General features: G+C 44.1%; 1 protein-coding gene across 2 annotated transcripts; it reads right to left on the reverse strand.

Annotated features, from left to right (window-relative positions):
* Positions 1-25: 25 nt before the first annotated feature.
* Positions 26-27,606, reverse strand: mnta (MAX network transcriptional repressor a). Of its 2 annotated transcripts, XM_038973616.1 has the most exons (7): positions 27,312-27,606; positions 20,506-20,873; positions 20,198-20,418; positions 19,727-19,768; positions 18,755-18,866; positions 6,127-6,319; positions 26-2,683 (listed from the first exon to the last, which is right to left on the reverse strand). In XM_038973616.1, exons 1-7 carry the CDS (start codon positions 27,382-27,384, stop codon positions 1,812-1,814), a joined length of 1,881 nt encoding a protein of 626 aa, XP_038829544.1. In that variant the 5' UTR covers positions 27,385-27,606; the 3' UTR covers positions 26-1,811. The 2 variants fall into 2 exon arrangements, with proteins under 2 accessions (XP_038829544.1, XP_038829543.1); XM_038973615.1 differs by having other exon boundaries at positions 20,198-20,873.
* Between the last annotated feature and the right edge of the window lie 89 nt (positions 27,607-27,695).

The following is a 27,695-nucleotide window of genomic DNA, read 5'->3' on the forward strand; positions in this document are numbered from 1 at the left end:
CTTGCAAAAACACTGAGACAATATGTAAATTTGTAAACCAGTTTAATTGTGGTTAAGTAGCAGATCAAAGTGCTAGAAGTTAAGTTTAATCTCAGCTACACAGGTCGTCATCATAGTGTAGTGGAAGGCAAACATGAGAATGTAGATAAGTTATGACCAGGCAGCCTGATGACCAGGGATACCAGATATGGTTGGTGGAGAAAAAGGATAAGATGTCAGAGTGCTTCGTAGGTGACTGCCCTACCATGTCGTTTAACCCCAAACTGCCTCATTCATTTAAATTCTCTACCATGACACTGCCAAAGGCCTTTGTTTTAACAAGTTCACTGCTGCAACACAATCAAGAGACATTCCTCACTATATTACACATACAGATATATACTCCAGGAACGATTTGCAGTGCTTGTGCCTGCTATGCTGGTCCCTGCTATTAGTAAAACAAAATGAGGCAATATGTAGTCACTTGAGTATTGTCATTTTCATCCTGTGCTAAATTGAGTGGTTGTTCAGTTTCATGAGAAGTCATCACGTGGTTCATATGTGCATGGTGGGAATGCTGACATTTGTGTTGGATTTCTGCGTGGGCCACATCCACTGAATACATGTTATTACAATATAGTCTGCTCAATGACCATTGTCAGTTTTACATGCAGTTTGTTTTACCAGCAGGGGGAGCCTGTGGAGCATGCAGCCATATGACAGTGCTGCAGTAGGAGGCGAGCACATGGTACAGCTAGGCCAGGCCATGTTTTAGGTTGACTCTACAGCCATGTGCCTGGGTAGAGGGGGAGGTCCCTGCAATCATATTCTCAATGTGCTCCTTTATGGTGCTTAGTTGTTAGAGCACACACAAACTGATCCCATGCTGACACGCCAACAACACCCACCAATCACACACTGCCTGTCTCTCTGACCCCGATTCAGCCCGTCTGAAATTGGACGCTTTGCCTTCTGAATGGTCACATCAGGGCCCGTATCCACAAAGCACCTTAGAGTAGGAGTGCTTGTCTAGAATCAGTTTAGCCTTTTAAATCATAATTAATAAGTTTATATGGACAGATTGTAGATCAGCACTCCTACTCAGATGATTTGTAGATGTATGCCCTGGCATTAGTGGTATACTTCAGTTAAATCTAATACCTTGGTGCTTGATAGTGGCACCATCAGTCATTTGTAGTGTGGTTTTTAAATACTCTTGGCTGTGGAATACATGTAGCAGAAATATAAAACCGATCAGGAGTGAAAATATGCAGGTCTGACTGCCTTCAACATTCGATGACTCCCTTTTCTCACTCTTAGCTGCTGTTTTGCTTCTGCAGATATGCACACGGAGGGCCAAACAAAATGTATCTGTGACTCTCCACTGCATCCTGTACAATAACATCAAGATGATCCTCCTGGACATCATACTCAGCCCAACAACATTGGCTCTTTCACCTCATAACCATTATAAAGATATTTATATTATGTTTTTTATAGTTTCTTTGTGGAATGTTCTGAGTTATTCCTTATAGACAGCTGTACTGCCTCAGGTTAGTTAATGCAGTTTGTGATTCATCAGTGAATATGAGAACTGCGTCTTGCCTTCAGTATGAAGACTTTTCCGTTTGTTTGTCAGTACAGTAGTCCTGGTGCCTGCCTCGGGCTCGGCGTCTGGGCTGGCTCCTGTCCGGCTGGTCTGCTCTGGGGCAGATGGTCTCCAGGTCTGTCTCCGACTTCAGCCCGACTCTGGCCACCTCAGGGTGGGTGTGGCCTGTTCATGTACTTGGTTCTCAGGCTAGCTTCAGGATGGCTCTGGCCTGGTTCAGAAATCAGGCTAGCTTCAAAGTGCTAACGGGGAATGAGGGCATGGTCACCATAGTTACAGGGTTCAGCAGCTGTGGGTGATGTGCCACCACCTGGGCACCAACTCCCATCTGCTTTCCCACGATGGTGGTTGTGCCCTGGTTGGGGGCAGTACCATTGACCTGGGCATGGGTGATGGTATGGGTAATGTGGCCCACCATGGCTGGCTGGGTGACAGCCACGGGTTGGGGGTAGATGGTGGGTAAATGGTGCTGGCCCAGGTGGGTAACAGGGTGGACGGTGATGTGTCCGATGGGCTGGTGGTGGTGGTGCCCTGGGGCCAGCTGCATGGAGGCTGAGGGGGCTAGGTGGGTGAGGTGCTTGGCTCCTCCAGATGAAGTCTGAGCCTGGATGACGTGGTTGACGGCCTGGATGACGGAGGCGTGGGAAGCCGAGCTGTGGGCGATGACCGTGGGCTGCAGGCTGGGAGCCTTTACCATGTGTGTGTGAGCGGGGGTGGTCACCATGTGTGTGTGGGCCGGGAAGAGGGTGCTAGGGGAGGTTACAATGTGTGTGTGGGCCGGGAAGAGGGTGCTAGGGGAGGTTACAATGTGTGTGTGGGCCGATAGGAGGGCCTGGATAGGGGTGGTGGTGATGCTGGATGTTGGGGTGGAGAACGTAGCTGAGACAGGCAGGGCTGACAGCAGGTGAGGGTGAAGCTGGGGGTACATTTGGGCCTTGTGTTGGCTGGAGATGTGTTGGGTGGGGGTTATGGGAGTGGGGGTCACAGTCTTGCACAACTCGGGCTGTATGGCTTGTTGAGGCATGGTGGGTAAGGCTGTCGGCGCTGACGGAATATTCTCTTCATCCATGTCGTCATCCATGAGGTCTTCACCCTCTGGGACACAGACAGCAAGAACACATGTTAATAACTTTACCCTCGATTGTAAAAGCAAATAACATCTCAGATTTCTTCGCTTTGTACATTCTTAAAACACTGTGCTGGAACAAGTGTAGATGGGTCTTACTATAAATAAATGGGGCCAATGGGTGACATTGGGGGGGAAACAAATTCTAAATGGTTTGAAACAAAAATGATTTTCATGAAGTTCCACGTGTACTTAGAGGAATGAAAGTCAATATGCAAATTGACCCATAACTCCAGCTATACAACAGGACTATACATCCTTTAACTTGCTAATGAACCCTGCTTAAAGTCAGACTTTCAGGGGCTTTTTCCAAGCACTGTAATTGTCAAGGACCTCAATGTTATAAATTGTGCATAGTGCCTAATATAGAACCCCTCCCCATGCATAAAGTAAGCCATTACCAATAATGCATTTTTAGGCCTTGATATTATTACATTCAAAAATACAGTATGTGAGAATTGTGGACATTACCTGTCTAAATAGATTGGTTACAAAAAACAAAAAACAATACAAAAAAATCGACATGCATCCAATGTGGCTGACACATAAATCCATGAATAGCGATAGAATTAAATCTCACCATTTGAATCCGACGTTTTTATTATATTTTAATGGAAGGATTTGTATGGAAAGCCAAGTTCATGTAGTCTACTTCAAGCCCCTTGTATTGTTTAAAATTGCAGGTTTAACATGGAAAATGAAACGCATGTAATTTCATTACCAAATCAAATTACGAATAAACTCACTAGGCTATGTAATTTCTCATCATTATATCCAGAATAATTCATAGGAATAGTGTTGGGTGTTTCACAATAGGCCATCCTACACAATTGCGTACAGTAGACTGTCCAATCCCAGGCACAAAAACTCATTACCTTGATGCTTTTGCTTATAAATCTAACGAGACCCTGCTGTAAATCAAGCAGACAAAACGATCAACATCAATTCGCTAGGAATATCAGATCCAATGTGGATCCAGGCACAACGGTCTTCACCGGCATATCGCATGAGACAAAAATATTCTGGACATTCATCACAAACACCTTTACTGCAGCACTTGAGCTGTTGCATTGCACGCACCATCACAAAAGCTGTTAATCACTTGACTGTCTTTTGGAAAATTCCTTTCGGATCAGATGTGTGAAAATATCAGCTGGACACCAAATTCGCATCCAACAAGTATTATGCATAATTACTGAAGAACCACGTTAATGAGAGTATCAAGGTAAGGTGACTCTTCCAGTTGGAAGCATTAGATTTTGCAATGCATACCTTATTTTGGATTTGTGCGCCCATGAAAACGGTTTTCACCCCATAACATAAGGAGACAGAATGTCATGTAGTTACTGCATTTCTGAGATCTCAATACAAAAAAAACTGTCACAGTTAGATCCAGGACTCAAGTTCAATGTCTAATTTAACTGATTAATGCTTAATATATGATAATGACAACTTACACTGCCATAAAAACGTGGCTGGGTCTTTCAGCATGACAATGATCCCAAACATACCGCCCGGGCAACGAAGGAGTGGCTTCGTAAGAAGCATTTCAAGGTCCTGGAGTGGCCTAGCCCGTCTCCAGATCTCAACCCCATAGAAAATCTTTGGAGGGAGTTGAAAGTCCGTGTTGCCCAGCAACAGCCCCAAAACATCACTGCTCTAGAGGAGATCTGTATGGAGGAATGGGCCAAAATACCCGCAACAGTGTGTGAAAACCTTGTGAAGACTTACAGAAAACGTTTGACCTCTGTCATTGCCAACAAAGGGTATATAACAAAGTATTGAGAAACTTTTGTTATTGACCAAATACTTATATTCCACCATAATTTGCAAATAAATTCATTAAAAATCCTACAATGTGACTTTCTGGATTTTGTCTGTCATAGTTGAAGTGTACCTATGATGAAAATTACAGGCTTCTCATCTTTTTAAGTGGGAGAACTTGCACAATTGGTGGCTGACTAAATACTTTTTTGCCCCACTGTACATTGTTAGTGGCTGTGGCACAGGGTTCCGCCAGGAGTTGATGGACAGTTGGAAGAGCGAATGAAACGGTAGAAGGGACATCCCAGCTTCAAGTGGTGTCAGATATCACATCCTGCTTCACACAGGCAAAAAATAGATACTCCTGTGTCTGTGAGAATCAAGGCTATCGCTCAATGCATCCTATTTCGATCTTTTTATTTATTTCACCTTTATTTAACCGGGTGGGCTAGTTGAGAAGTTCTCATTTACAACTGCGACCTGGCCAAGATAAAGCAAAGCAGTGTGACACAGACAACACATGGAATAAACAAGCCAATAACACAATAAACAAGTCAATGACACAGTAGAAAAAAAGAAAGTCTATATACAGTGTGGCAAAAGGCATGAGGAGGTAGGCAATAAATAGGCCATAGGAGCGAATAATTACAATTTAGCAGATAAACACTGGAGTGATAAATGAGCAGATGATGATGTGCAAGTAGAGATACTGGTGTGCAAAAGAGCAGAAAAGTAAATAAAAACAATATGGGGATGAGGTAGGTAGATTGGGTGGGTTATTTACAGATGGACTATGTACAGCTGCAGCGATCGGTTAGCTGATGTTTAAAGTTGGTGAGGGAAATAAGTCTCCAACTTCAGCGATTTTTGCAATTCGTTCCAGTCACTGGCAGCAGAGAACTGGAAGGAAAGGCGGCCAAATGAGGTGTTGGCTTTGGGGATGATCAGTGAGATATACCTGCTGGAACGTGCGCTACGGGTGGGTGTTGTTATGGTGACCAGTGAACTGAGAAGGCAGAGATTTACCTAGCATAGACTTATAGATGACCTGGAGCCAGTGGGTCTGGCGACGAATATGTAGCGAGGGCCAGCCGACTAGAGCGTACAGGTCGCAGTGGTGGATGGTATAAGGTGATTTGGTAACAAAACAGATGGCACTGTGATAGACTGCATCCAGTTTGCTGAGTAGAGTATTGGAAGCTATTTTGTAGATGACATCGCCGAAGTCGAGGATCAGTAGGATAGTCAGTTTTACTAGGGTAAGTTTGGCGGCGTAAGTGAAGGAGGCTTTGTTGCGAAATAGAAAGCCGATTCTATGGTGTCCATAGATCGATTTATCAGCGAAATTGTCAGTAGGACCCGGTACCAGAAACACACAGGTTTCCAAAACAGGAGACTTTACATCTAAGAGGTTTAATGTAATGACATGAAGAAAAAAAAAAGGCAGATTATCATCAATGAATTATCAACAGCTGCAACATGTTGTTCTTTGTAAGAAATCCTCACTGGTACCCTAGTTCACAGAAAGACCCAGGTACACGTTACAAGTATGATTACTGTAAAGTACTTGGTGACAACCGTTTAGTGTCATTATTTATAAACGGCTTTCTAAATTAATTTGACTGATTAATCGATTGATTGAGTGTACCTGAGGCAGTAGAGGTAGAAGCCTGGTCGTCTTCTGGTTGAAACGTCTGTCTGAGAACACGGTCGATCTCCATGACATTCATCCATTGGCTCAGCTCGTTCTTCAGCTCAGCCAATCGCTGTTGAGTAGCAATCTTCTCCCGCACCAGTCTCTCCATCTCATGCTCATACTCCTTCTCCTTGCGTTTTAACGTCTGTAAGACAGAGGAAGAGGGCTCAGTACAGTTTAAAACACACACACTTATAAATAGGAAAATCAAATATTTCAGAGAGCTTGCTTTCATTCTGCAATGTCATTATAATAATCACTTTAAACTGAAGTTTCACGTTCCACACAAGTTCTTCAATAGAGCCAGTAATATCCACATTTTCACTCTTGGCTGGGGACTACTCCAAATGTCATCGGTCATCAATGTGTATACAGAGTTTACTCCTTCATAATATACACTGCTCAAAAAAATAAAGGGAACACTTAAACAACACAATGTAACTCCAAGTCAATCACACTTCTGTGAAATCAAACTGTCCACTTAGGAAGCAACACTGATTGACAATAAATTTCACATGCTGTTGTGCAAATGGAATAGACAAAAGGCGGAAATTATAGGCAATTAGCAAGACACCCCCAATAAAGGAGTGATTCTGCAGGTGGTGACCACAGACCACTTCTCAGTTCCTATGCTTCCTGGCTGATGTTTTGGTCACTTTTGAATGCTGGCGGTGCTCTCACTCTAGTGGTAGCATGAGACGGAGTCTACAACCCACACAAGTGGCTCAGGTAGTGCAGCTCATCCTGGATGGCACATCAATGCGAGCTGTGGCAAGAAGGTTTGCTGTGTCTGTCAGCGTAGTGTCCAGAGCATGGAGGCGCTACCAGGAGACAGGCCAGTACATCAGGAGATGTGGAGGAGGCCGTAGGAGGGCAACAACCCAGCAGCAGGACCGCTACCTCCGCCTTTGTGCAAGGAGTAGCACTGCCAGAGCCCTGCAAAATGACCTCCAGCACGCCACAAATGTGCATGTGTCAGCATATGGTCTCACAAGGGCTCTGAGGATCTCATCTCGGTACCTAATGGCAGTCAGGCTACCTCTGGCGAGGACATGGAGGGCTGTGCGGCCCCACAAAGAAATGCCACCCCACACCATGACTGACCCACCGCCAAACCGGTCAAGCTGGAGGATGTTGCAGGCAGCAGAACGTTCTCCACGGCGTCTCCAGACTCTGTCACGTCTGTCACATGTGCTCAGTGTGAACCTGCTTTGATCTGTGAAGAGCACAGGGCGCCAGTGGCGAATTTGCCAATCTTGGTGTTCTCTGGCAAATGCCAAACGTCCTGCACGGTGTTGGGCTGTAAGCACAACCCCCACCTGTGGACGTCGGGCCCTCATACCACCCTCATGGAGTCTGTTTCTGACCGTTTGAGCAGACACATGCACATTTGTGGCCTGCTGGAGGTCATTTTGCAGGGCTCTGGCAGTGCTACTCCTTGCACAAAGGCGGAGGTAGCGGTCCTGCTGCTGGGTTGTTGCCCTCCTACGGCCTCCTCCACGTCTCCTGATGTACTGGCCTGTCTCCTGGTAGCGCCTCCATGCTCTGGACACTATGCTGACAGACACAGCAAACCTTCTTGCCACAGCTCGCATTGATGTGCCATCCTGGATGAGCTGCACTACCTGAGCCACTTGTGTGGGTTGTAGACTCCGTCTCGTGCTACCACTAGAGTGAGAGCACCGCCAGCATTCAAAAGTGACCAAAACATCAGCCAGGAAGCATAGGAACTGAGAAGTGGTCTGTGGTCACCACCTGCAGAATCACTCCTTTATTGGGGGTGTCTTGCTAATTGCCTATAATTTCCGCCTGTTGTCTATTCCATTTGCACAACAGCATGTGAAATTTATTGTCAGTCAGTGTTGCTTCCTAAGTGAACAGTTTGATTTCACAGAAGTGTGATTGACTTGGAGTTACATTGTGTTGTTTAAGTGTTCCCTTTATTTTTTTGAGCAGTGTATATGATATGCCATTTGTCATAAAACTCCCCATTTGCATTCATGTAAATTAAGCTCTAATAAAAAACATCTGCTATCCAGGCCTCTGTTTAAGCAACAGCTGCGGGGACCACTTGCATAAAACATTTTTCTCTTCTCATCAACATGACAAACAAGCCACCCCTTATCAGTTTATTCTTTATACTGTTCACTACATCACACAAACAATGATAACACAAATACCATTTCCTGACCCCATGGTCTTCACTTCATCTATCCATATTGAGACAGGGCTATATGCTCTGACCAAGAGATCCTTCTCTCTCCCTGCACAGAAACTATGTCATGTTACAATGTTACATCACCGTCAAAACGACACCACAGCCACATCCTGAGTGATTACAACAGTCGATAGATAATGTAACGTCTAGATAATGTTTCTTCAGAAGGTCATTATGAGTCCCTACTGCATCTACTTCACTTCCACGGTAGACTGAGTTGAGCTGAGCAACTGGCTTCCTGCTGCATTCATGTTTATGGGAACGTCATATAGCCATTTAATCAGAGGGACGAGCAGTGTGTGTGTCTAAACAGGGGGAGATTAGCAGAGGAAAACAAAGCCCGGCCAGACTGGAGCCTTTCATGGCCGAGACTTGTACCAGGACCAGAAACGTCGGGATTCCAGAGAATCAGAGGAAATTCCACCGTGGAAAAACTAACTAGTACTGAGTGTGGCACTACGGTTGTTAGACAAGAATCAACTGTGTGCATGCCTCCTTATGCGGGCCCCGCCCATCGTTTTAAACCACATGGACACTAATTTACTACTCTGAAAGCATTACTCACAACTAGTTCATAGGACTGACAGCAGTCTAAAAGAAAGTCTTGGGCAAGCCATTTTCATGTCTGAAAAGTTCCATGTCTGTTGCTTCCTTTGACTGGATGAGCAGAAGCAACACAGACATTAACATTACAGCCAGCATCATGACCTGGCAGGGAGCACAACTGTGTGAAAGGAAGAACATACAGAGAGACCTTGGATAGAGGGAGGGTGTATGGAAAGAGGGAGGTGCTGGGCAGTGGGTCTCTGACCTAGTTCATCTTTTCTGGTCAGCTGTCACAGGCCTGACAAAACAGGCTGTAGTGGGCGGGGCAGGTCTGTGCGAGGGAGAGCAGCAAGGATAGAGAGATTATACCATCTGTCAGTCTGCCTGGGAGACCGACAACAACTAGGAAGAACACCATGATGGAGTCTGCCGGGACACAAAACCTTTATATTGACTTTATGAGAGACAGAGACATTAAGTTTCACTCTCCCTCCTCAAAGGGTATTGCCCAAATACGACTAGGTTCAGAAGACTATGGAATCATGACTAGACATGTCAGGAGGCTAAGAAGACTAGAATAACAACTAGCCAATCAATCAGAACGAGGCTAAGATGACTAGAATCATGACTAACCAATCAGAACGAGGCTAAAAGGACTAGAATCACGGCTAGCCAATCAGGACAAGGCTAAAAAAAAAGGCTGGACTCATCTATGTCAGAGCCATAAAGCTGTGTGCTCACAGACCTGGACTTCCTGTAACTGTGTATAATGTAGCTGGTAGGTGTGGCTAGGTACAAATTCTACATTTGTACAATTACTGTACAGTTGGAAGTATAAATAGATGTCAGGCCAATTGCAGGTGTTCAGTCAGGATTAGATAGGATGCTCTGCTGTCACGCACACAAACCCTATTCCTTACTATACATGACCTGTCTAGTCTACATGTGTGAACCTCTCCCTCACCCCTGAGGGAAGAAAGGAGGTGTGTGTGTGATGACACTATGACAGGTAAGGTGTGTGATGAGACTGATGTGCAGTCTAGAGCTAAAGAAGACCAGATCTGTCATGATTGAAATGTTAGGGCAGAGTACAGTTAAAACAACTATGACAGCCAGTCTGGTGTTGTTTAAGGCTCTATCAGTCCAGTAGAAGGCGTACTGCTGCAGACTCCCCTGACTGGCTGGTGGTGAGTCACCTATTTATCCTATCCTAGACAGCCCTCAGCGGGAGGTGCGTCTGTCTCATCCAGCCGGTCTGGTTGGTCTTTACCACCGACAGCACTCTGCTCCAATCAGATCCCCCCCCCCCAACCCCACCCTCAACTCGCAGACCTGTCTGCATTCCTCGTCTCAGCGAATGAAATACTGGAGTCCTCCCATTTTGTTGTCACGGCAACAGCTGAAAACCGCCATTGTATCCTTGGCAACCCGTCAGGTGATAAGCAGCACATTGTCCCAGTGTGCCAGCTGTACCATGGTAGAATATTAAAAAGGCATCAGAAACATACATCAGCGACCAAATAAACAATGCTATAACAACGTTAAAACAACGGTTGCAGAACGCAGGCATAAAGCCAACACTAATACAGAGACAGTCGTATGTGAATGCGATTGTGGGGGCATGTCTTTGCAAGCATGCTCATGAGCACATACGGTGGAATTCTGTGGGCCACAGCTGTACGTGCCTAGTGCTATGACTCAGACAGAGAGGGAGAGAGATGCTGTATGTATTACTCACTGCCCTACAAAACACCCAGACCCACTGAACTCACTCTGATACAATGACTATGGCCCCACCTCAGTCACTATGCCATCTAGTAGCTAGCTGCTTCTAGACATTAACACACCTCTATCTGCTTGCTATACTAGCTGTAGTTGCCATCGGTACGGCTGTTCTATACTGTCCTTGAAGATAGGCAAACACTCTGCAAGGCAATCTGTACTACTATCACAGTCTACACAGCAAGGATAGCTGCCCCTCGCCCCCATTCAAGAACAGAGAACACACAGCAACAGCTAGAGTGAGACTAGATAAAAACGGTGTACCTGATAAACAGGCCAAGAACCGCAGATGGACACTACAGAACACATGACAAGAACCCAGAGAAAGCATGGCAGCACCTCTTCAGTATCAGCCTGTATTGATCCACCCACTACTAAGTCCCTACCATCCTTAAACACAGAAAGAAAGAGCCCTGCTGCTACGACAACGCGTCCATGCTACGCCAAGGGAAGAGGGGGAGACAGGGTTACAATTAGCTTTTGTTTCATTCGCACGTGACAAACATGACTCCCTCCCTTCCCCCTTCTTTCCTTAGAGGAGTAGTGGGGCCTCTGTCTGCGTGAAAGAAAGTAGAGAAGGACGCAGAGCAGGACTGGGCCGTGTTTGTGTGTGTGTGTGTGCGTGTGTAAACACCGCTCAGGCGGCATGACATGCAATGCAGGTGCTGAGCACATGGCCCCGCAGAGAGGAGACCTAGAGGGGGAGGGGCAGAGAGGAGCCCTAGAGGGGGAGAGGTTGGGGGCAGAGAGGAGACCTAGAGGGGGAGGGGTTGGGGGCAGAGAGGAGACCTAGAGGGGGAGAGGTTGGGGGCAGAGAGGAGACGTAGAGGGGGAGGGGTTGGGGGCAGAGAGGAGACCTAGAGGGGGAGGGGTTGGGGGCAGAGAGGAGACCTAGAGGGGGAGGGGTTGGGGGCAGAGAGGAGACCTAGAGGGGGAGGGGTTGGGGGCAGAGAGGAGACCTAGAGGGGGAGGGGTTGGGGGCAGAGAGGAGACCTAGAGGGGGAGGGGTTGGGGGCAGAGAGGGAGGGGGGGGGGAGGTCAGAGAGGAGACCTAGAGGGGGAGGGGTTGGGGCAGCCAGGCTGTACTCACTGACTCACTTTTGCAGCACTGCCAAGACAGATTGCGCTAGGCTAGCCTAAACTAGGTAGCGTGAGCAGCAGGCAGCCAACCACGTTACGGAAAAGCCACTCCTTCAGTGCACGGCGCTAGCTAATTAGGCTTGGGCACACTGGTCTTTTGACTAGCGTTTGTGGTGATTGTCAGTAATTGTAAACCTTTGTTATCTTCTCACTGGGTCCCAAGTTGGAATAGAAAACACAAAAGTTGCATTTTACTGGAAATAGCCCCAAATAACTACTTTAGGGTGTGTGTACGCAAACGCTGTGTGCGTGTGTCTGTGTTCAAACTGGGTGGTAAATGGCCTAATTTGATAGTTCTTGCCATGTAATGAATTATATACAGTGGGGCAAAAAAGTATTTAGTCAGCCACCAATTGTGCAAGTTCTCCCACTTAAAAAGATGAGAGAGGCCTGTAATTTTCAGAGGTACACTTCAACTATGACAGACAAAATGAGGGGAAAAAAATCTGGAAAATCACATTGTAGGATTTTTAATTTTTACACAGCTTTAACTTGCACAATTGGTGGCTGACTAAATACTCTTTTGCCCCACTGTAGTCTTGATGTTCCAGACCTTGGTGCATTGTTGCCAGTCACTATGAGGAAGAGTTGCTAAGGACGAAAGGCAACTATCAAAATCCTTTCTGACTGGCACTGTGCTTTGCTAGAATGAGAGCACCGTGAACAATACAAAACAGCAACTGTGTCCTCTCGACTCCTCAATTCTCAGCGGTTGGCAGAGGATGGAGTGGCCATTACCGGCTGTGTGGAACTGAACAGCAAACTCACTTTTCTAACATCCGTTATATGCAAGCTGTGACACAGTGTGAGTCAAGGTTACTTAATACAGACAGGGCTGAAGGAAATGGCACAACAACATGTAATCTTGCTGCGACAGTCTGGATAAAGGAACAGTATGTTTTCTTAAAATTGAAAAGAGCAGATCAATTCTGTTGCTCTTGAAAAGGTGATGGTTCAAACCTGACCCAGATGCTGTTTCAACACTGCAATGACAATAGTTCAAGTAACATTCCCTTATTCCAGCTTGGGACAAAGCTCACACCCCCACAGGGGGCCCTGACCCAAAAACACACCGTCCGACACTCCCGACGAGATAGGATCTGGGGCTGCTTTGAAAGGACGCGTCATTGAGAATCAGAACTTAACTAGGTGACCCACAGTATTTTATAGGCCTCTTTTGATGACATAAATCCTTAAACAAGGCCTGGAATCAAAGAAGAAAATAGAACACTAACAATTCAATACCTGTGATTTCCTCTCTCAACAGAAAAGTTTTTCTCAATCTAGACTGGATGAATTCGAAAATGTCAAAAGGAAATAAGTTAAAATCTCTGCCCGTGAAAAATAAACTCTAAAATCATGATCTACTCTTAAAACAGAGAAATGCTCATATTTGCAACATCAAGTACTTTGTATTATATTGATGATATGATCTGTAGCTGACATGAGCATCTTTCCCCACCACATGGAACAGCACATTTCCCCTCCAACAGCACAGCTCTTCTTCCCAAACAGGTTTCGTCAGAGTCGTTCTGTCGCCAATTAAATCTAATAGGCTGGGTAAAATGAGCCTGGTGTTTACGGCTGTCTGTGCATGTCCCCTCCCTCTCTTTCCCTCCCCACCTTCCACCCTCCCCTCCAGTTAGCAGCTAGCTAAGTCTCCCCCCAGGCAGTTCCAGGAGAGGAGATAGATAGCTTTAGCACTGAGCTGTGGCTGGGGGGGGGGGGGGTGATGTTACAAAGCTCAGGCTAGCCATGTGCTCTCTGCTCATGTGGCCCTATGAAGAGCGGGAGGAGTCCCAGTGCTGAGCACTCCAGGGTTTAAGAGTTCCAGCCATGGTGCACACAGCCATTCTCACTCTCTCCCCATTTCCCTTTCTCCCTAGCCATCTCTCACACACAGCCATTTTAACAAGCATTATATCAAACAGCAGCAATTAGGTCAGAAACACATTCCATGTTAGACAGCACAGACCACATCTTAAGAAGTCATAAAGTAGTAAACTCTAAATAACTAATACAGCCTAACAAAGGACAACTAACTACTGTAGGAGAAAATGTCTTGAGAAAAACAGCTCAAACCGACAAGCATGGGAAGTAAAAATTTGCTTGCAAGCAGGCAGCCTTATATGCAAGTTCCTCGTAGGTTTGGTCTCTAGCTTACTCACTTCTATGAAAGGAGGAAGAAATGAAACAAGGAAGTGTGACTTCTCAGCAGAGTGACTGTTGGCGAGAAGTAACCTTGCAGTGACAGTAACCTCAGTGGAAAACAAGAGAAGAGGCATGCTCTGATAAGAGACCCGGCCTGGAGATAACATGATCAGAGTTTGTATTCATAAAGAGTCTCAGAGTAGGAGTGCTGATCTAGTATCAGGTCACCCCTAACCAAAATAATTTAATTCATTATGATCTAAAAGGCTAATCAGGTCAGCTAAGAACAAATTATTATTTACAATGATGGCCTACTAAAAGGTCCTCCTGCAGGGACGGCGGCTGGGATAAAAAAAAAAATATATATATATATATATATATATATATATATAGGATCAAACACACATCACAAGAGAGACACCACAACACTACATAAAGAGAGAGCTAAGACAACATAGCATGGCAGCAACACAACAACATGGTAGCAGCACAAAACATGGTACAAACATTATTGGGCACAGGCAACAGCACAAATAGCAAGGTAGGGATATGCGTCAACAGCAACCTTGGGAAAATCCTATGCATTATCATTAACAGCAGACTCATACATTTCCTCAGTGAAAACAACGTACTGAGCAAATGTCAAATTGGCTTTTTACCAAAGTACCGTACGACAGACCACATATTCACCCTGCACACCCTAATTGACAAACAAACAAACCAAAACAAAGGCAAAGGCAAAGGCAAAGGCTTCTCATGTTTGTTGATTTTTAAAAAAAGCCTTTGACTCAATTTGGCATGAGGTTCTGCTATACAAATTGATGGAAAGTGGTGTTGGGGGGGAAAACATACAACATGTTATAAAATCCATGTACACAAACAAGTGTGCAGTTAAAATTGGCAAGAAACACACATTTCTTTCCACAGGGCCATGCAGCTTAAGCCACACCCTCTTCAACAAAAATATCAACGAATTGGCGAGGGCACTAGAAGTCTGCAGCACCCGGCCTCACCCTACTAGAATCCGAAGTCAAATGTCTACTGTTTGCTGATGATCTGGTGCCTCTGTCACAAACCAAGGAGGGCCTACAGCAGCACCAAGAGATGTTCTGCATAGATTCAGCCAGACCTTGGCCCTTACAGTAAATCTCAGTAAGACAAAAATAATGGTGTACCAAAAAAGGTCCAGTCACCAGCACCACAAATTCTATCTAGACACCGTTGCCCTAGAGCACAAAAAAAACACGATAAATACCTCAGCGCCACAGGTAAAGCTGTGAACGAGCTGAGAGACAAGGCAAGAAGGGCATTCTAAGCCATCAAAAAGAACATAACATTTGGCATACCAATTAGGATCCGGCTAAAAATACCTGAATCAGTTATAGAACACATTGCCCTTCATCGTTGTGAAGACTGGGGTCCGCTCACCAACAAAGATTTCACAAAATGGGACAAACACCAAATTAAGACTCGGCATGCAGAATTCTGCTAAAATATCCTGTGTACAATGTAAAACACCAAATAATGCATGCAGAGCAGAATTAGGCGGATACCAGCTAATTATCAAAATCCAGAAGAAAAAAAACATTTCTACAACCACCTAAAAGGAAGTGACCTGTTGCCACAAGAAAAGGGCAACCAATGAAGAACAAACACCATTGTAAACACAACCCATATTTATGTTTATTCATTTTCCCTTTTGTACTTTAACTATTTGCACATCGCTACAACACTGTGTGTGTGTGTGTGTGTGTGTTATATATATTATATATATACACACACACACACACACACACACACACACAATATGAGATTTGAAATGTCTATTATTTTGGAACTTCTGTGAGTGTAATGCTGCTAGCTGCAGCGACTGAAGAGCTGCCAGCATCACTATTCAAAGATGAATCAAATGAAAAGTAATCCTCTGCCCAAATCCTCTTATTCAAACCCTGGTCTGGTGCTCATTGGTCACATTAGTAGACTGCCCCACCCCTTGCCCCCAGCCTAAAGTAACAAAAAGGTGGGAGAGAGGCGCGTGCAGTCGGGAAACACGTGCCTGCCCTGCACCGGACTTTTAAAACACCCCTCCCATCATCTCTTCCCTCTCTCTACTCTTCTTCCCACCCCTCCCTTGCTCTCCCCTAACCTACCACTATTGGAGTGCAACCAATAACAATTAGGGAAGAGAACTGCGTGACTCAGCACGACTTCTACTAGTCAACTGTTACCAAGGAGAGAGGCCTGCTATAGGCTAGTGTGTGTACTGAGCTTGTCTATCAGGAAACGCTGCTCAGTCTGAGCTCCATAGACGGTAGTACTGAGAAGGAGCCTCTTACAGTAAACTGATCAGTAAAAGGGAAGACCGGAGGATGTGGGGGTGTTATAGCAACATGAAGCAACTACGCACATGTAGGCCTGTGTAGCATACTTATAACTTCAAAGACTGGTGGGAGTTTACAACATACACTACAAGTAATTCAAGATACATTTTTTTTAAACCAGTATTCAGTCCTGCAAAAGTGCATTATTAAGATGGAAATAAATTAAAATGTACCGAAAATCTCAAATAAAATAAAAATCCCAATTCCCCTCTTCACTAAATAAGCTTATGTTAAATTCCAATAACTAAAAATGGAGGACAATGCTAGTGTAAATACATCAAGAGTGGAAAATATCTGTAGTTGTTTGTTTGTTTCCTGGCCAGTACATGCTTTAAAGACACCCAAATCCAGCTTGGCTGTCGAGAGGGGGTGGGGGTGCTGGGTCAGTCTGCTAGTCGAACACGCCACACTAACACGGCAGCGTTCCCTCATCACACAGAGAGGGAGGCAGGGGAGGGAGATTGGGTGACATGAGTTCTCTGTACACCCACACTGCCCTAGTTTCCCTCTCTCCTAGCCCTGCCTAGCCCCCCTCCATGCACCTCCCAGGGAGGAAAACCCCACCGCTGCCACCAACATACAAGATCAGATCCTCACCAGCACCAGAGGTAGAGGTGCACAGGAAAGTAGTGTGTGTGTATATTAAACAAGCACACACACACAGCAAACATAGCAACAGGAACTCTATCACATCACTCCTGAGTTAAAGTAGCTTAGTCAAAGACCTTTGTACACCGGTCATCTGCTTGCACACAGCTTTCGATATACTCCCTGCCTGTATCACACATCATGACTCATTGAACCACTATTAATTACAGTCATTCCTGTTTCAACCACAAAAGTCCATTAAAAAAGGTTTTAATTACATGATTAGCTTTTATAAAGCTTTTTATTAAGATATTTAATCAATCTTTCAAAAGGGTTTTAATGAACTCTTTGTACATTTTCATTGGAGACTCTCTGTTCCGCCTATACCCAAAGGCAACAGAGCATATCCAGACAGTTTAGCTTTCTGCTAGAGACTAGAAACGTCCTACCCTCCCCTGGACTAACCAGACGAGACCTAATGACGTTGCCAAGAACACCAAGGACCTTAGGATATGGGGCAGCAGGGTAGCCTAGTGGTTAGAGCGTTGGACTAGTAATCGAAAGGTTGCAAGTTCGAATCCCTGAGCTGACAAGGTTTTGTTCTGCCCCTGTCAAGGCAGTTAACCCACTGTTCCTAGGCCGCCATTGTAAATAAGAATTTGTTCTTAACTGACCTGCCTAGTTAAATAAAAAAATACAAAAGCAGCTCCAATATTAGCCTACTGGCACTAACAAAAATAAGGATTCTTATAATCTTAGTTCATTTGAAATTAATTGCCGTTTGCCCACACAAGAAACCGCCTGTAGATGTGGTGGAATATACACCCTCACTTCACACTGAAGAAGCAACTGAAAAGTTCAGTGCTCAGACAGTTCCTAGCAACACCACCAGACAGTTACCCAGGGGTCGGCAACAGGCAGCCCGCGGTCCAAAACCAACCCGCGAGTGATTTATTTTGTCCCCCCCAAAGGAGTTTAGTTTTTGGTCCCCCAAAAAATGTTGTACCTGTAAAACCCCTCTGAAAACAAAAAAAATGACAAAACTAAAAAAAAAGTTGGTCACAAAAACAAACCAAAAACTTAAATCACTAGAAATTCTGCAATTTTTTTTATTTATTTAGTCAATCTGTTCACCAAGTATTCCCACAAACAAAAAGAGACACGATCGTTTCTCAATGTAATCAAGGTATGAAATTATTGTTATTTTCAAATACAATCTCGTTTGGTCTTAGTCAATTTGCAGTGTACAAATTATTATAATCATGTTCTGGCCCCTGATCAGTCTGCGGCTGACTTTTTTTATTTCAACTTTATTTAACTAGGCAAGTCAGTTAAGAACAAATTCTTATTTACAATGACGGCCTAGGAACAGTGGGTTAACTGCCTTGTTCAGGGGCAGAACAGATTTTTACCTTGTCAGCTCGGGAATTCAATCTAGCAACCTTCCGGTTACTAGTCCAATGCTCTAACCACTAGGCTACCTGCCGCCCCAAATCTAGTTGCCAACCCCTGTAGTACACGGTCTGCCAACAACACTTATATTAAATTATACACAAGTATAAAACTCCAACTTCGTTACCGGAAAAAAGCTTCTTCAAACAAAGCTTGACAGAAAACTGACCCTGCTCCCCTTGACAGGGAAACAATCAACATTGGAAAACTGGAAAATCCACAGTAAATTAAATTGTGAAAACAGTGAAAATCGACACTGAATTCAACAACTCAGTAGTAGTTTATCCTTTGCTCAGCCATGCAGTTCTTCTAGCTTGCTTACCTGTATATATCGGAGGGCGCTCCTCAGGACACTGAGGTTAGAGGTCTTCTTCTCGTCTGCATTGGGGATGTTTTTCTTCAGGGTGTCAAAGCAGTCCTTCAGGTGAGCACGTCTGAGTGTAAGGGATGGAGGTAGAGAGAAGAGCCTTTTAGTTAGAGGAAGAGGCAGGACGAGACGTGATTTCACATATTCAGATTCAAAAGAGAAAAAAATATGCTGCAAACCAATTTACCATTTGGGACTTATAAATAATTCCTAGTAACATAATACACATTGGTAATACACAACAGGTTTCTGTTTCCTGGTAAAACATCTCTGATAAAGGATACAGGCAGGGGTAAGGCAACAACTCCCCTGCTTAGTCCCGTTCTGGGCATTATAACCCTACTACTACAGTACATGGAAGTACTAGCATAATGTTCAAAGCCATTAACAAGTTCAAGATGTAAATTATCGTCTGACAAATGCAATAGATTAGCCATAAGTGAATAAATGGGAGTATAATTTGTTCTTAGAACAGGACAGAGAAGCAAGCAAGCAACTCGGTTGAAAAAAAAGACGTGGGCAATAATAGTGGGCTCCCGAGTTACGCAGCGGTCTAAGGCACTGTATCTCAGCGCAAGAGGCATCACTACAGTCCCCGGTTCGAATCCAGGCTGTATCACATCCGGCCATGATTGGGAGTCCCATAGGGCGGCACACAATTGGCCCAGCGTCGTGCGGGTTTGGCTAGGGTAGGCCGTCATTGTAAATAAGAATGTTCTTAACTGACTTACCTAGTTAAATTAAAAAGTTCAATTATACATTAAAAAAAAAAATATATATATATATATATATATATATATATATATATATATATATATAAAAATAAAATAAAAAGTGCACACCTAATCTCAACCTTAAACTGCCCTGTGCAAAGAGCTCAACCCTCTTTGTTTATTAAAGGCGACCATGGGAGAGAGATGCACCCACCTGTTTTTCTCAAGCTTGTTATGTACTTCTCTTGTCCCTGCCCTGTAAAAGCACAGATCGGAGCACATTATAAGATTGGGTGTCCAGAATGGGCAAGACGACGAGACTCACAGAACAAGAATCAAAATCAACCAACAAATATAAAGTACTCCATCATCTGCTACTTTACTTCAACAATATACTGTATAATATGCACATGGAGCTAATTGGATCTGATTATTGCACAATTGTCCAATCAGGACATACCCATTATGAAGTACATAAGCCAAGAATAATTTAGTCCAAGAATCCTTCAGTGCAGTGACTTTTCATGGTTCGTGATTTTTCCGATACGGTTTGTGCCTTACCGCTCAACAAGTGACTGACAATCACAGGCAGTTACAGACAAAGGAAAACTAAAATGCAAATGGAGGAAAAAATCCAAACAAAGTACAAACCATCTCTCCTATAAATAACTAAATGGCCACTTACCCTCCAGGCCTCTTTTTCCCGTCCAGGTCAGGGGGGCTGCCTCGGCCCCCAATAGGGCTGGTCTGGCCTCCACACGGAGTCTGGGGGGGCCCTGGCTGAGGGAGTAAGGAATGCAGCTGGGGGGCTGAGACGATGGAGCCAGGGTAGGGCTGCACCAGCTGGGGAGACTGCTGTTGTTGCTTCTGCAGCAGTTTATGGTTTCCAGAGTGGGGGGAAACAATCTGTGGAAGGTGATTATGGTGGTGATGATTCTGCTTGTGGTTGCCAGATTGAGCCAAAGGCAAGTGGTGGGAGTGGTCTGTCTTCACCTGAGGAGAGAGAGCCAACAGCACACCCTGTCCCTGGTGGCCCTGCCCTGGGGAATGAGGGTCCCTCCTGGGGGAGGCCAGGTGGGGTGCTGCCCCAGCCTGGGGGGACAAGGTGGTAGAGGAGGGGGTTGGGACAGTGGGGGGCAGACCTGTGTGGTTGAAGGTCATCATGGGGATAGGGATGACAGTCATGGAGGGGGGCGGCAGCGGGGGCGGGACAAAGGCGGGGCAGCGGTCTGAGTCGGGGCAGGACTCTTCTCCTCGGGTCACATGGTTCATCTGGATGGGGGAGGAGTAGGTAGTGACATCATTGCGTTTGTGGTCAGATAGCTGTTCGAGGCGAAGCTTCTCCCGCAGCTCATTCTCCTCTGTGGGGAGAGAAAGACGGCATGGTTAGAGGACAGAGCATGCTAACAGCAAGGTTAGGTACCAGCAGAAACATGTCACAACATTTCTTGCGTCCTCTGACTAATCTCCATCTAGTTACTTTGACAGCCGGGTTCACTCCCAACGAACACTACAAATCAATAAACAAAAAAGAGGGGAGGGAAGAAAACTAGAATAGCTGGAAGGAAGCATTCAGCCAGCCATTCACCTAGCTAGCAGTGTTCACAGCTTACATTGCCATTGTATGGTCTGAATTGAAATAGGATACCAGACCTGTAGGCATAGACCTCATCCTGCCTCCTGGAACTCTGCCAGCTTATAAGAGCCGTATAATGCAGCTGCAATGCCTTGCCTGCCAGAACAGTGAAACCAGTTACAAGAATTGACATTATATTAAACAGAGCTCGTCTTTGAGGGAATCCTGTAGCGCACTATATAGGGAATAGGTGCCAAAGTCCTCATTACGTTGCGCTTCTTGGTGCTGGCTGGTTGCCTGGCTGCCTGGCTAAATGACAAACTCAATGATGTTTATTCTTTTAACAAGTTGATTCACACAGGTCTGTAGTAGAGGTCAACCGATTATGATTTTTCAACGCCGATACCAATTATTGGAGGACCAAAAAAAAGCCGATACCGATTAAATCAGCAGATTTTTTAAAATGTTTTTATTTGTAATAATGACAATTACAACAATACTGAATTAACACTTTTATTTTAACTTAATATAATACATAAATCAAATCACTTTAGCCTCAAATAAATAATGAAACATGTTCAATTTGGTTTAAATATGGCAAAAACAAAGTGGAGAAGTAAAAGTGCAATATGTGCCATGTAAAAAAGCTAACGGTTTAAGTTCCTTGCTCAGAACATGAGAACATATGAAAGCTGGTGGTTCCTTTTAACATGAGTCCTCAATATTCCCAGGTAAGAAGTTTTAGGTTGAGGTTATTATAGGAATTATAGGACCATTTCTCTCTATACCATTTGTATTTCATATACCTTTGACTATTGGATGTTCTTATAGGCACTTTAGTATTGCCAGTGTAACAGTATAGCTTCCGTCCCTCTCCTCGCTCCTACCTGGGCTTGAACCAGGAACACAACGACAACAGCCACCCTCGAAGCAGCGTTACCCATGCAGAGCAAGGGGAACAACTACTCCAAGTCTCAGAGCGAGTGACGTTTGAAACGCTATTAGCGCGCACCCCGCTAACTAGCTAGCCATTTCACATCGATTACACCAGCCTAATCTCGGGAGTTGATAGGCTTGAAGTCATAAACAGCGCAATGCTTGAAGCATTGCGAAGAGCTGCTGGCAAAACGCACTAAAGTGCTGTTTGAATGAATGAATGCTTACGAGCCTGCTGCTGCCTACCACCGCTCAGTCAGACTGCTCTATCAAATCATAGACTTAATTATAACATAAGAACACACAGAAATACGAGCCTTAGGTCATTAATATGGTCAAATCCAGAAACTAGCATTTCGAAAATAAAATGTTTATTCTTTCAGTGAAATACGGAACCATTCCGTATTTTATCTAACGGGTGGCATCCATAAGTCTAAATATTCCTGTTACATTGCACAACCTTCAATATTGTCATAATTACATAAAATTCTGGCAAATTAGTTTGCAACGACCCAGGCGGCCCAAACTGTTGCATATACCCTGACTCTGCGTGCAATGAACGCAAGAGAAGTGACAATTTCCCTAGTTTTATATTGCCTGCTAACATGAATTTCTTTTAACTAAATATGTAGGTTTAAAAATATATACTTCTGTGTATTGATTTTAAGAAAAGGCATTGATGTTTATGGTTAGGTACATTCGTGCAACGATTGTGCTTTTGTTAAATCATCCCCCGTTTGGCGAAGTTGGCTGTCTTTGTTAGGAAGAAAGTCTTCACAGTTCGCAACGAGCCAGGCGGCCCAAACTGCTGCATATACCCTGACTCTGTTGCACAGAACACAAGAGAAGTGACACAATTTCCCTAGTTAAAAGAAATTCATGTTAATATTGTCTGCTAACTAAATATGCAGGTTTAAAAATATATACTTGTGTATTGATTTTAAGAAAGGCGTTGATGTTTATGGTTAGGTACACATTGGTGCAACGACAGTGCTTTTTCACAAATGCGCTTGTTAAATCACCCGTTTGGTGAAGTAGGCTGTGATTCAATGATAAATTACAATAAGGCACCGCATCGACTATATGCAACGCAGAACAAGCTAGATAAACTAGTAATTTCATCAACCATGTGTAGTTAACTAGTGATTATGTTAAGATTGATTGGTTTTTATAAGATACGTTTAATGCTAGCTAGCATCTTACCTTGGCTCCTTGCTGCACTCGCATAACAGGTAGTCAGCCTGCCACGCAGTGTCCTCGAGAAGTGCAATGTAATCGGCCATGACCAGTGTCCAAAAATGCCAATTACGGATTGTTATGAAAACTTGAAATCGGCCCTAATTAAATCAGCCATTCCGATTAATCGGTCGACCTCTAGTCTGTAGTATGACAGGAGGACTGACTGACAGTGTGTGTGGTAAAATCTGCACTGCGCTCAGTGTGTGAGAATTTTTTTTTTTTTTAATTGAAGAGGGAGTGGGGTATATTCCAAGGTCAGTGTGCCCAAGTAAAAGCAGGTTTTATGCCTCTCGCCCCATCCCATTCATACTGGCATAGTTCCAATGTAGAAAGGGATATATTCTGTTGGGATATTACGAGCTTCTGTAATCCCCCAAATTAATATCCTTACTGGAGACCCATATGCAACGACTGTAGTATGTTTAGGCCTACATACTGTAATGAAGAGTTTGTGAAACTTTGAGCTGAAGCAGAATTGTTTTTCTGGGAAACTTCCTTCTGTGATATCTCCACATCTACTGAGAGCCCAGAGAGAAAGAGACAGACTTGTATGTTAGAACAGTTCAGTACTGATGCTCTTAACATTAGGTCCACGTGCTGCCCTTGAGAATGAGCTCACATTGCGTATTCCTTGTTCTTTCAACACAATGTCGTCTCAGAGTGGGGGAGAAAGGAAGACAACCTGGACAAGCCAGAGAGACAAAGGAAAAGAGGGGGTTGAATCCCTGAGATCTAGCAACGACCTCACCTATCTTCATCCAATCAGATTGGAGAATCACCACCCCCCCCCCCAACAGCACATGTTTCAATGTGTAGATACTAGGGGGAAGGGAGGGGGGGTCCAGTTGCTATGGTAACAGTAGTGTTAGAACCCGTCAGACACAAGAGAGCTTTTACAGCCATCCTTTACGTTGATAAGGGGTGGAGCAGAGCCGTGCCAAGTCTGGCCATTACAGCACGTTAGCTACACAATGTTGCCTTCTTCCCTTAGACCACCATATCCAATTGGGTTGTTCTGAGAACTTCTCAGAAGCGTGGGAGATAGAGGTCATACAATGGATTGGGCCCAAGCTGTGGTAATTTACCTGATTATCGGGAGGGTATAGCTGACTGTAGTCAAAAATATTGACAAAAGTGAAAGTCTCAAAGTATAGCATAACAGTGTGTGTCGGTCATAATAACGCTCTCTGCCTGCGCATCTTCCAAAAGAGGCCAAGGCCATAACATACATGGAACATGATTTCACAGTGAACACAGGCATTGGACATAGTTTATTCATAGCCAGGAACAAGCAACAGCTCTGCTCTCCCCAGCACAGCAGAGGCCAGATCATCAGCGACACTGAAAGCCACCTCAGTCTTAAATAAGAGTCTCAAATAAATAGCAGATCATAGCCGCGGAAAGTAGTTTGGGGGTGCTGCGATATTGTTCATCGAGTGTGGGTGGGGGTTGCCCACATGCTCCAGACGGCTATCAGGCCGCTAATACAAGACTATTAAAAGGCCCACTGCACTACTTTTGTGAATTTTTATTTTAGATTCCCCCCTTATTAACTTAACCTGAACTAGGCCGACTTAAGTTAGTAAAAAATAAAATGTCCAAGACCAGGGTTGTATTAGTGCACACCCTAGCACTGTCATCAGTGTGAACAACACCATCATTAGTTTTTAACCACCACCTCAGGCCTATCCGCTACACTCATTAGCGACAAATTGCAGTCAGAGTTCAAAGTTCAGGAGCCCTGAGAAGTTGCAGTCCATTAAGTGCTCTCCTCCCACATACAAGAACAACCCATAAAACCCCAGGAGGACTAGATTGGTTCGGACAAACCCCAGAAGGATTGGTTCAACCTTGCCCAGTCACACACCCAGAGTAGGATTCAAAAGGTCAAACTGAGTACATCAAATACAAAGCCAGCACTGTCTAATTCCACTCTACAAGTACATGAGAAGAATGGTCCTTTACAAACCCATTCCAGAGATCAACTCCTGCCCAAAGCCAGGAATAAGTCCTCCTCTACATGCATCTGAGAAGGATGGTTCTTTAAAAACCCATTACATACTTAAACCTCCCTTTAAGTGCAGAGTACAGAGTGTTGAGGTGTCGAAACTCCTAAATCAAATAGTATTGGTCGCTTACACATATTTTGCAGATTCTCTCGCGGGTGTAGTGAAATGCTTATGTTCCTAGCTCCAACAGTGCAGTAATACCTAATAATACACATAAATATAAGAACAGGCAATGTCAGAGTCCAGAATATAAATATATATGATGGTGTGTATTGCTATTATTGACAGTATATTAATAGAAAAGATGTATACAGCAGTAGTTATATGATGAGCCATGACTAAAATACAGTACAAACATAAAGTGGGTAAAACTGTATGTAAACATTAAAGTGACCAGCATTCAATGACTATGCACACAGGTCATTACCCCTCTGTCCTCTCTGCAAATGAATGACAAATCAAGAAACTGACTGGTGAGTAGGTAGCTGTGGATAAGGTAGAGGAAGGGGTTGTTGTTAGTTTTAACATCTGATTACTCATGGGTTGAGAACCAAGAAGTGAAAGCATTGACCTACGATGTGAGAGAAGGACGCCCACTCCTTGGTTTCCGGTAAAAAAAAATCGGAGGCACAGTTGAGGATAGCCTAGTTCTCATGCAATTTATAAACATAATTTTGTAAATCAACATGAGTCAAGTCTGGTATAAGTTTGTTTGTCAACGGCATTAGTTTGTCAATTAAAACACTTTCCAATAACCTTATTTTCTTCAGTAAATTGGTTGACCCGAGACTACCATGAGCTCTTATATAATAACATACACATTCAAAGTACAGGAAAAACAAGATTCAGTGAGAGGAGTTACTTAGTTAATGTTTGCTTGACTTACTAAATATTTAGTGAAATTTTGCATCGTTGTTTTTAGCTCTATAGCCTTGATAGAATGGAGTTAAAAACATGTGTAGTTCCACTTATATAACCACAGCACATAGCAGAGGAGTGAGTACAGTCGAGCGGGAGAAACACTGCCCTACTTTCTTCCACACTGACCAGCAGCAGCACTAGAGAAGAGAACAGGGAGTGGGCCTCCGAGTGTAGGCGTGCCGAGCATGCACGTGGTGAAAGGGCCGGCCCCCGTTGCAGATATGGGGCATGATCAATTTGGACACGTCACCAGCAACAAGCAAAAAAATACGTGATTAGCGCGCGAGCCGAAGGTTCCTTTACTAGGAATGCTCTATTTAGCCTACATTTCAGTTTAAAAAGTGCCATGTACGAAATCACAAAATGTAAAGTTGTCATACAATCATTTTAGGAGTTCAAAAGACCGATCGCCACAGAAACCGAGAGGGAAACCTGAAATCTGTCATATGATCCCCTGCTATGTCAGGTCAAATTATGCTAAACGGATTTAGCGCTCCCGTCGCCACCGCCCTTTCCTGCGAGTTGTTTTCTCGAATGTAAAATAATGAATGAAGGTTACTATTCAACTTTAAAAGAGGTCGCCAAATGTTAAGGTTACAGGGTTTTGCCGAGATATCATAGTTGGAAACAGTGTTGCAAATAAACACGATCGTTTCAAGACTTGATAGGAGGCGTTTCGATCATCGTACGTCTTTAATGCAGTAAAATTCACATGGCTACATTGTCTCCTGTTACACATCCAAATTATACATTTGTAGTCAACTTCTTAGAACAAGGAGCCACTGAAATAGGCTACCATTAAAAATCACACACAAATCAAATTGCTCAAGACATTTAACTCAGTAAAGCCAACTATATAGTCGAGACAAGGAAGTCTAATCACAACCCCCCAACGCAAACAAAGGCAATACAATCAACTGTGCACGTAATTTTAAATTATAAACCAAAATAATTTATTACGGTTAAAGTCCATTTACATAGAGAGGTAAAATGCATGCAGAGTCTTCTCACAGTAGAAAGAATTTAGAAATTTGACACATCTAAATAACGAATTCGTTTGATCCTTTAAACTTTGAAAGCCTATAGAAAACCTATAATTGATTGCAACCTTTACATACCACGTGCTTTCTGTTGTTGCTGGGCTTGCAATTCCAAAAACTTTGCTGCTTCTAAAAGCGTCTCGATGCTCATTTCTTCTCCGTATTGGAAACAAAACGTTACAAGTAAAAATGTTTAGCAAATGTTACAGGGTATGCACTTTATTTTTCAGTGTAAGGATCCAGTCTTTCAATCAGCAAAACGGAAGAAAAGGGTAATCGGAGACCCCTCGTAGAAACTCTTCCACATACGTAGAGGAGTTGCAACAAGATGGCGCTGAGAGTAGTAGGTAACAAATCAGGGCCAAAAGCATACCATTTATGACCGCCCACACATGTATTCCCTCCCAGACACCGCAATGACAAAGAAAACAAGAAATGGAGTCTTGGAATCGACTGACCTGC

Source organism: Salvelinus namaycush, chromosome 34 (assembly GCF_016432855.1).
Source record: "Salvelinus namaycush isolate Seneca chromosome 34, SaNama_1.0, whole genome shotgun sequence".
NCBI classification, from domain to species: domain Eukaryota; kingdom Metazoa; phylum Chordata; class Actinopteri; order Salmoniformes; family Salmonidae; genus Salvelinus; species Salvelinus namaycush.